This window comes from Rhinopithecus roxellana, chromosome 5, assembly GCF_007565055.1.
Source record: "Rhinopithecus roxellana isolate Shanxi Qingling chromosome 5, ASM756505v1, whole genome shotgun sequence".
NCBI classification, from domain to species: Eukaryota; Metazoa; Chordata; class Mammalia; order Primates; family Cercopithecidae; genus Rhinopithecus; species Rhinopithecus roxellana.
In genome coordinates this window covers 162,811,049-162,821,691 of record NC_044553.1, presented here as the reverse complement: position 1 = coordinate 162,821,691, position 10,643 = coordinate 162,811,049, and the positions used below count along the sequence as shown (strand labels likewise).

General features: G+C 50.2%; 1 protein-coding gene across 1 annotated transcript; it reads right to left on the bottom strand.

Annotated features, from left to right (window-relative positions):
• Nucleotides 1-8,105: 8,105 nt before the first annotated feature.
• On the bottom strand, nucleotides 8,106-9,909 carry LOC115897659. The gene is made up of 2 exons (XM_030931229.1): nucleotides 9,791-9,909; nucleotides 8,106-9,653 (listed from the first exon to the last, which is right to left on the bottom strand). The coding sequence occupies exon 2, from the start codon at nucleotides 9,188-9,190 to the stop codon at nucleotides 8,207-8,209; it is 984 nt and encodes a 327-aa protein (XP_030787089.1). The 5' UTR covers nucleotides 9,191-9,653; nucleotides 9,791-9,909; the 3' UTR covers nucleotides 8,106-8,206.
• Nucleotides 9,910-10,643: the final 734 nt, after the last annotated feature.

The window sequence follows — 10,643 nt, the reverse complement described above, 5'->3', positions numbered from 1 at the left end:
TATGAGCCAGTGTTCTTGGTGTAATAAGAAGATGGATTAGGACTTTCACTCTGGGCCAAGATAAAGTAACAGAGACCAGATTTATACTCCCACCAGAAATAACTTAAACATTGGACAAAGTATATGAAACACCAGTTTACAGACATTGTCTATCAGGCAGGACAGGAGAGTGATCCCTGAGAGCAGGAAAACAAAGGTGAGCCCTGACCGCCCCAGCCCACTGCCTGGAGAGAAGACAGGCCTCAGCATGAAAAGGGAGGACCCAGAAGGGGCCCACAGGTACCCCTAAACAGAGGAGACAGAGTTGAGAGTCTGGAAAGACCAAAGTGGCTAGAGAATGCAGAATAGAGTATGCACAAAAACTTAATTCTGGAGATCTGCAGACAGTGCCCCTTAAATCTTCAGCTGAGTATGGATCAACCCATGAGGGTCCATAAATTACCCATGGCTTTGGATAAAACCACCTAAAAGGAGTTGAGGGAAAGCTGCCCACATTCCAAACCATCCTGGGAGCTAAAGCAGATGTTTGTGTACCTATGTTCGTTGCAGCATTACTCACAGCAGCCAACAGATGGAAGCAACCCAAGTGTCTGCCAGTAGATGATAAACAAAATGTGATATATCCATACAGTGGAATATGACTCAGCCTTAAAAAAGGAAGAAAATTCTGACACATAGTACAACACGGATGAACCTTGAAGTTGCTATGCTAAGTGAAATAAGCCAGTCACAAAAGGACACATACCACAGGATTCCACTTAGATGAGGTCCCTAAAGTCATCAAATTCACAGAGACAGAAAGGAGAATGATGGTTGCCAGGGACTGGGGAAGGGGAAATGAGGAGTTATTGTTTGCAAGGTAGAGAGTTTCAGTTTGGGAAGATGAGAAGTTACAGAGCTAGCTGGTAGCAGGTGGTTGCACAACCATGTGAGTGTACTTAATGCCATGAACTGTACACTTAAAAATGGATAAAATGGTAAATTTTACATTATGTACTTTTTTAAATTTAAAAAAAATTTTTTTTAATTAAAAAAAAAAAAAGTTAAACCCATGGTGGGAATAGTTTCTGTTCCCACTAACCAGAAGGAAAAAGTCTTTTTTTTTTTTTTTGAGACAGAGTCTCACTCTGTCCACCAGGCTGGAGTGCAGTGGCGCTATCTGGGCTCACTGCAAGCTCCGCCTCCTGGGTTCATGCCATTCTCCTGCCTCAGCCTCCCTAGTAGCTGGGACAACAGGCACCCGCCACCGCGCCCGGCTAATTTTTTGTATTTTTAGTAGAGACGGGGTTTCACCGTGGTCTCGATCTCCTGACCTTTTGATCCGCCCGCCTCAGCCTCCCAAAGTGCTGGGATTACAGGCGTTGAGCCACCGTGCCCAGCTGAAAAAGTCTTATCATTTAGAAGACATGGGGTAGACTACTCAGAAAAGTTGCCTCACTGTTGGGGAAAAATTAGTCCCATAATAAAGGATGAACTGGTCCCACTTACCAGAGCTAAAAGCAAGCCTCAAAAGGATCAAGCAATTTAACAAGTATTTACAAGTAATTTAACCATGTCCCCGAACAAAGCTCACCAATATTTATAGGAAATGAAATTATCCAGCACCCAACAATGTAAAATTCACAATGTTTAGCAACCAACAAAAATAACCAGGCATGCAAAGAAACAGAAAAATACATGATGAGAAGAAAAAAACCTATCTGTAGAACCCCAAAATGAAGCAGATGATGTAATTCATAGACAAGAACATTAAATGTTTTTATAACTATATTTTAATATGTTCAAGAAGATATAGAAACATTGAGAAGATATAAAACAGACCTAATTAAACTTAAGAAGTAGTTACTTGGATAGCAATAGGAACTATTCAAAATGAAACCAGAAAACCCAAAAGACTATTTTAAAAAATGAACAGAGCTACAGTGATCTTTGGGACAATGTTAAGTGGCCTGATAGGTATGTAATGAAAATGCCAGAAAAGGGATAGGAGTTTGTAAATATATTTAAAGAAATAATGGCTGAAAACTTTCAGAATTTGGTGAAAAACATAAACTCACACATCCAAGAATCTCAATGAACCTCAAGCACAAGAAACATGAAGAAAACATCAAGGCACATAATCAGATCTCTGAAAACAAGTGAAAAAGGGAAAATCTTAACTACATGGTAGAGGGGAGGAATATTAAATGCAAATGAACAAAGATAAGAATGACAGCATTGTTCTCATCAGAAGTAATGCAAGCCAGAAGACACTGGAACAACTTTAATGTAGTGAAAGAAAAAAACACTTTCAATCTAGAATTCCATAGCCAATGAAAATACGTTTCAAAACCACATGCAAAATAAAGATGTTTCAGACATTGAAAAGGTGAATCATTTATCAACAGCAGACCTGCACTACCAGAAATGTTAAAGAAGTCTTCCAGGCATAAAGCAAAGTATACCAAATGGAAATCTGGATCAACACAAAGGAGCACCAGAAATGGTACATATGCTGACAAAAAATAAAATATTTTGGCCAGGCACGGTGGCTCACACCTGTAATCCCAGCACTTTGGGAGGCCAAGGCGGGTGGATCACCTGAGGTCAGGAGTTCAAGACTAGCCTGGGCAACACAGCAAAACCCCAGTCACTACTAAAACTCCAAGGAATTAGCTGGGCATGGTGGTGTACGCCTGTAGTATCAGCTACTTAGGAATCTGAGGCAGGAGAATCGCTTGAACCTGGGAGGTGGAGATTTCAGTGAGCCAAGATCACACCACTGTACTCCAGCCTAGGTGACAATGTGAGACTTTGTCTCAAAAAATAAATAAATAAAATAAAATAAAATCTTTTTCCTCTCATTTTTACATATCTTTAAGAGATAACTGACTAAAGAAAAAACTCACTATATTGTAGGGCTTAGAACATATATAGAAATAAATTGAAGAATAACAATAGCAGCTGGGCGCGGTGGCTCAAGCCTGTAATCCCAGCACTTTGGGAGGCCGAGATGGGCGGATCATGAGGTCAGGAGATCAAGACCATCCTGGCTAATACGGTGAAACCCCATCTCTACTAAAAAATACAAAAAACTAGCCAAGCGAGGTGGCGGGTGCTTGTAGTCCCAGCTACTCGGGAGGCTGAGGCAGGAGAATGGCGTAAACCCGGGAGGCAGAGCTTGCAGTGAGCTGAGATCCGGCCACTGCACTCCAGCCTGGGGCACAGAGCAAGACTCCGTCTCCAAAAAAAAAAAAAAAAAAAGAATAACAATAGCACAAGGTCTGGGAGGGAGATATGGAAGTGTTCCATTATGTATCTGAAAGGCTGCAAGATTCTAATACTATACATAATTTTTTACACTGTACATAAATTGGTATAATATTATTTTAAAATGGAATGTGAAAAGTTAAAGATGTATATGTGAGTCCTAAAACAAACAATGAAAAAACATATCAAAGAGTTGTAGCTAATATGACAACAAAGGGTATAAATTTGAATCATAAAATAGTCCATCAATCCAAAAGAAGGCAAAAAAATAAATAAGTAGAGAACAAAAAAATGAATAGAACAGAAAGAAAACAAAGAGCAAGATGATAGATCAAAACTCAAATGTGTCAATAATCACAGTAAATGTAAATGGTCTAAATATCTCAATTAAAAGGCAGAGATTGTCTGACCAAATAAAAAAATAAGATCCAACTATGTGCTACCTACAAAAAAAAAGCTTAAATGTAAAAAGAGAAATAGGTTAAATGTAAAAGGATAAGGCCAGGCGCAGTAGCTCATGCCTGTAATCCCAGCACTTTGGGAGGCCGAGGCGGGTGGATCTCAAGGTCAGGAGATTGAGACCATCCCGGCTAACACGGTGAAACCCCATCTCTACTACAAATACAAAAAAATTAGCCGGCGTGGTGGTGGGCACCTGTAGTCCCAGCTACTCAGGAGGCTGAGGCAGAAGAATGGCATGAACCTAGGAGGCGGAGCTTGCAGTGAGCCAAGATCACACCACTGCACTTCAGCCTGGGCGACAGAGCGAGACTCTGTCTCAAAAAAAAAAAAAGTAACAGGATACAAAAAGAAACACATTAACACTAATCGAAAAAAAGTTGGAATGCCTGTATTAATAACAAAAAGGTAAATTTCAGAGCAAAGAATATAATCAAGGATAAAGAAAGCAATTTCATAATGGTAAAAGGCTTATTTCAAGAAGAGGACAAAGGAATTATAAATGTTTATTCACAATGTGACAGAGGTCCAGATATACATGAAGCAAAAATGAATAGAACTGAAAAGAGAAATGGGCCAATCCACAGTTATAGTTGGAGACTTCAACACTCCTCTCTCAGTAACTGATAAAACAGCTAGACAGAAAATCTTAAGGATACAGTTGGCTTGAACAACACTATCAACTAACTTAACCTAGTTGATATTTATAGAACAGTACCCCCAATGACAGAAAAATACACATTATTTTTCAGTACACACAGAACATTTACCAAAATAAAACATATTATGGGCCATAAAACAAGTCCAATAAACTTAATAGGAATCAAGTAATACAGAGTGTGGTTTCTGACTATGATGGAATTAAATTAGAAATCAATATCAGAAAGAGACTGTGAAAATTCCCAAATATTTTGAAACTAAATTATACACTCCCAGGCTGGGTGTGGTGGCTCATGCCTATAATCCCAGCTCTTTGGGAGGCCAAGGCTGGTGTATCACCTGAGCCCAGGAGTTTGAGAGCAGCCTGGGCAACATGACAAAATCCCATGTCTACAAAAAATACAAAAATTAGCCAGGCATGGTGGTGCACACCTGTAGTCCCAGCTACTCCAGGGGCTGAGGTGGAAGGATTGCTTGAGCCTGGCAGGTAGAAGTTGTGGTAAGTGGAGATCACGCCACTGCACTCCAACCTGGGAAACAGACTCAGACTCATCAAAAAAGAAAAAAAGAAAAAAAGAAAGAAAGAGAGAGAGAAGAAAGAAGAAAGAAAGAGAGAGAGAGAAGAAAGAAGAAAGAAGGGAGGGAGGGAGGGAGGAAGAAAGAAAGAAAAGAAAGGCACTTCTAGATAATCCAACTGTCAAAGAAAAATTCAAAAGGGGAATTAGCAAGTATTTTAAAGTGAATGAACCTGAAAGCACAATATATCTAAATTTGTGTAATGGAGCTAAAACCAAAAGCTGGTTCTTTCCCAAAACTGATAAAAATTATAAGCCTCTATCCAGACGGATCAAGAAAAAAAGAGAAAACACGTAATTAATACTAAGAATGAGAAAGGGTTCATCACCACAGAGTCTATAGATACTAAAAGATAATAATGGAATAGTATGTATAACTTTATACCAATAAATGCAACAATTTAGATTAAATAAATCCTGTAAAATATCTAAACTACTAAAACTCACTCAAGAAGAAATAGATATACTGAATGGTCCTGTATCTAGAAAATATGTTGAATTTGGAGTTCTTTCCAACAAAGAAAACTCCAGGGGTGGGAGGAGTTGGGGAAGTAAAGAGGGATCACCAAGGGCTGTATGAACCCTGCAGGTAGCTGTGTTTGGTCTGTTTAGCATCTTGACTGTGGTCATGGTTTCACAGATGTGCACATATGTGTCAAGAGTCATCAAATTGTCCACTGTAAACCTGTGCACTTTACTGTATGTCAGTGGCATTACAATAAACCCAAGAAAAACAGTGACACCCCTGACAAAGACTGGAGGGCTCAAGGCAACTCTGCTTCTATGTGTGCCCTCCCAGCACAACTTTGCTCCCCTGGCAGCCTCAGAACCACAAAAAAGATGTTCAGAAAGCCAGTCACAGTGACCCCACAGCCCTATGATGGATCTGCTGTCCCATGGGGCTTATCTAGTCACGTAGGAAGGAGTCATCATCTGTCTTCTCTCTGATGATTCTCAACCGCAAATACATTGCCATGGCTCAAGTGCTTGTGACCCCTCCAAAATTCATGTTGACACTTAATCCCCAGTGCAACAGGATGAAGAGCTGAGGCCTTCAGTGGATGAGGAAGAGTGCTCCACCCTCATGGGTAGGATTTGTGCCTTATAAAAGGGCATGAGGGGGTGAGTTTGCCCTTCCTGTCCTTTCTACTGTTCATCCCTTCTGTTGTGTGAGGACATGGTGTCCCTCCCCTCCAGGGCATGCACACAAGACACCAACTTGGAGACAGAGACTGAGACCTCACAAGATATTGAACCTGCCGGCACCTTGATCTTGGACTTCCAGCCACCAGATCTGTAAGAAATAAATTTCTCATGGTTCTTTATAATTTATCTGTCTCAGAGGTTTTGTTACAGCAGCACAAATGGCCTGAGACCCGCATATACAATCAGATTCCGTGAGCCTCGAGTGGGCACTCCCAGACCCTGGCCTGGCAGGTTACCTGTGCAGCGGGGGCTGTGGACTCCTCTGGGGAAGGACAGAGAGGCTAAGATGCAAATTCTGCTCTAGGCTCCTGCTCCCAGGGGAGTAGAGGCCAGGACACCACCTATAGCTGCATATTCAGGGCCTGTCTCCCCTTCCTGCAGCCTGTCTCTCTTCCTGAGGTCTCTCGCCTAAGACAGCTGCTCTCAGCCTTGGGCAGGCTCGCCTGGGAAGTTGGTGAAGACCCAGATCCCTGCCGCCCGTCCTATTCACTGAGCCCGGGCCTCTGTGGTGAGTCAGAACCTCTGCCTTCGCATACTGGTTTAGCTACTTTAACAGAGACCAAAAAAACACTGGCTTTAAAAGGCAGAAGGTTCCTTTCTCTTGTGGAAAAGACAAGCTGTCCAGCTGTCCAAGTGGGCAGGGCAGTGTGTGCATGAGCTGGTCCCACATAGGGTGATCAGCAGTCCTAGTTTGCCCCAGACTCAGAAGATTCCAAGAATGTTTCAGTGCCAAATCTGGAAACATGCAGGCACACCTAGACAGGTGGGTCAGCAGGGATGCTTTGCCCTGCCCTGGCGTGGCCCTCCAGCGGCACACCTGGCACATCTCAGTGCCACAGTGCCCCAGTTCCACCCAGAAGTTGCATCTGCCTCTGTTCACACTTCCCTGGGCAGAACGATGGCATGTGTCTCTACTAGCAGCCCAGGAGCCCCACATGCCCAGCTTCCCTTCAGGAATTCTGTGGCTGAAGGAATGGACCCCAAGGAGCCATCCTTCACCTGAGTCGGGGCAGAGGCTGGAGAGGCTGGAGTGGAGGGGCTGGGGTGCCGGGAAGCACAGGTCTAGTCTCAGCAAAGTAGGGGCCTGGCCTCCTGGTGTTCCCAGGGACCAAGCAGGGGCTTGTTGTAAGACCACACCTCATTGCCACCTGGGGCCTTCCACTGGTCCTCCAAGGCCCTGGCTGAAATTCAGCCTCTCCAGGGATCCTCCACTGGCCCTCCCACCATGTCAGCTCCAGTGACAGCTTTAGTTCTGCCCAGCTGAGCACTCAGGAAGTTTCCTGCGCCATCTAAGAGGAAGCCCCAGCGAGGTCCATGTTATCCTACAGAAGGAAGAAACAGGCCCTTCGAGGGGATAAGGGACCTGCCTAGGTCACTTGCTTGTGGGCACAGAACTGGGGTTTGAATGCGTGACAGACTCTCGGTCCCCTGTGCCAGGGGCAGGGAGAGTGGAGGAGGGTTCCTCTGCCTCTTCAACCCCTCAGCCCTCCCACCTTGCCCATTCTCCTGGCCAGGTCCCCAGGGCTAGCCTACAGGCTCCAGCGGGAACGGGTGGGAGCCAGCCAAGGCACCAGTGTTGTGGTGAATGGGAGGAGCGGGAGCAGGCTGGAGCCCCTGAAAGTGGGGCGCCTGGGAGCCAAGCCCTTTCCCCAGCCTAGCTCCTTGAGGCAGTGCAGCTCAAACCCGAAGCGGGGTTCTGGCCCAGTGGCCCAGGGGAGGTCACTGCAATGAGAAAGCTGGTGTCAGGGGCTGGGGGCTTCCCTGGAGAGCAAAGTGCCAGAGGCAGAGTTGAGGGGAGGGCCTTGGGTAAGGACCAGGCCACGGCCCTTCCACCAACCATCCTCATTTCTGCTTCTCTGAGATTAGAAAGAAAAGGGTGGCTTGCTTTCGAGGGAGAAACCACACTGAGACCTGGGGGGAAGGACAAGCACCCCCAGGGACATAGTGATGCTTTGGAACATGTTTATTGTTATCGGCCTAAATCATACAGACAGACACCAGACAGAATGCTTCCAAGCTGCAGAACAGGGACGCAGCCGCGATCCCCCACCTGAGCCTCAGCCTCTCTCATGAGGCTGCTGAGGGTTGAGGGCCCATGCGGAAGGCGTGGGGGAACATGCTTGTAAAATGAAATGGCTGCAAGGGGCCGTGGTGGTCAGGAGGCAGCAGCTGGGGAGGACACTGGACGCTCCCAAGGCCCCAGGCTCTGAAGCCAGAGCCTGAGAAGTGACCACAGTGGCATTTGCTGGGCAACAGAGGAGGTGCTGGCCAGTGGTGGATACTTTCCCGGGAACTCCACTCCCCCGACCTGGGTGGCCAGTGGACCCTGCTGTCCTGCAGCTGGCCCTCTTCTGGAGCAGCCCCTCCACAGTCACCTCCTGTCTCCTCACATCAACCCCCCACGTGTGCAGGTCGGGCTCAGAGAGGGCAGGTGACTGGCCCAAGGCCACCCTAGCAGGCCTCAAACCCAGGCCTGTCTGATCCATCTCCCAGGACTCCCCACAGCTCTCTAAACACTGGGTGAGGAGGTGGGGACTGGCGGGGGACCCTCCATCCCAGAAGATGCAACAGGCCAGGCAGCACCAGACAGAAGACCCTGGCCCCTGGCTGGAGGTGGGGACGGATTCAACCCTTTGCTGAGTCCCTCCCAGGACCACCTGGGGCTTCACACGCAGGCTAGCGCCCAGACCTCTCCGGTGGGCGCTACCACGAGGTTCCAAGGAGGCTCTGGCGAAGGCACCTGTCATCGTGGGCGCCGCTTCTCCTCTACCTGGGTGTGGTCTCCAAACTTCCTCCCCACCCCAAGTTTCTGTGCCTCGCGCGAGATCCTTCATGAGTTTAGCGCGCACTCCTAGGAGCCGCGCAGCTCTCCCTAAGGCCTCAGTGAGTGGAGAAGCTCTGGGGAGCGGGCAGCGGGAACCATCGGTCGGCCAGCAGGGTGTGGCTGCTGGCAGCCTGGTCGGCAGCTCCCAGGAAGCCCAGGGCAAGGAGCGCTCCTCAACCCTACGGGCCCACCGCCAGTTCCTCCCTGAGAATTCCATGGAGTTTCGAGGTGGGGGCCCTCGGGGCGCAGGAGGGCGGCGGCGGCGGCGTCTCCAGGCCGGCAGCGCGCCAGGAGCGTGGGCGACCCAGCGCGCCCCCACCCAGCGGTTCCCAGAGCACAGCCCGGCCACGCCCGGCCACCTCCCAGCAGCACAGGCTCTCAGGCCGAGGGTCTTCCCTGGCAGCAGGTGGAGTCAGCCAGGCCCTGGGGGCTGCGGGGCGCGGCGCATGGGACGGCCGACCTGGAGCGCGGAGCGGGTCCCTGGGCTCCTCTGGATGGGTCGCCGGCGCGCCCCTGGCTGTGACTCTGACTCCAGGCTGCGCGTGGGACGTTCCGTCGCTGTCGCCGTGCCCGCCGGGTCTAGTGGTCCTAAACATTTCACAATTGCGCTACAGAACTGTTGAACTGTTAAGAACCACTGGACCCAGCGCGCGAGTCCCCAGCACCGTCGGTTCGCCCAGCTGTGGAGAGAGGAGGCCACGACGCCCTTGGGACCGACCGCGTCGCCTGCGGATCCTGGGGACCGGCCCCTGCGCCCAGATCCCCGCTGGTCGTGCACCCACTGCCCTGCTGCAGCCACCCGGCCCCGACGCCGTACCGGACGCCATGGCCTGGCACTGGGGGATTCCAGCCGCCAAGCCCAGCCCCGCCGCGTCCTCCCAGGCCCCGGCGTCCCCTCGTCCCGCGGGCCCCGCGTGGCAGGGCAGCTGAGCTCCGAGCGGCAGCGGCCAGCGCGGCGGCGCCTTTTATGCCGCGTGGCCGCCCTTCCCGGCGCCGGAATGCGCCCGCGCCGTGCTGGCCCGACCGGTTTTTCCGGGCGGGGCGGCTCCCGGGCCCACAGGTCCCGCGACTGATCCTCCACGGCCCGGGGACCTGCTCCGTGCGCCCGCGCGGGGGTGGCCCTGACTCAGCGGCCGCCCCGCCCCACCCGGCGCCCCAGCCTCCAGTGCCCGGCCTGGGCGCACCTGGCCTCCCGGGTTCTGGGTCCCCGCCGGGCCACGCCCGCACCGTCTGGTCTGGGCCGGGGGTGCTCGGGTGTACGGAGGGCCCGGGGCTCCACCTTGATTGGGTCGGGGCCCAGGGCGGCCCGAGCAGGTGAGGACCAGCGCCCGACAGGAGCCCAGGGCCGCGCTCGCCCTCCAGTGGGTGTGGGGACTGGGCTGGACACACCCACCCCGGCCCCTCTCACTTCAAAGGGAACTTCGTGGGAGAGGGAAAGGGAGGGGTAAAGAGAAAGTGAAACTGGAGGGAGGGAGGTTTCTGCTTCTCAGACCCTGAACCCTGAAACCGCCCAGCAGGTTTCTGCTTCTCAGACCCTGAACCCCCACCCCGCAGCCCACAGAGGTAGCCCCGTACCTGCCTCCTCATTTCCCACGCTGGGGGAGGGACGCCCTGTCCCCTCACGCTGCAAGAGCCCGCGCCTCGCTCCCCCGACTCACAGCCCAGCCCCG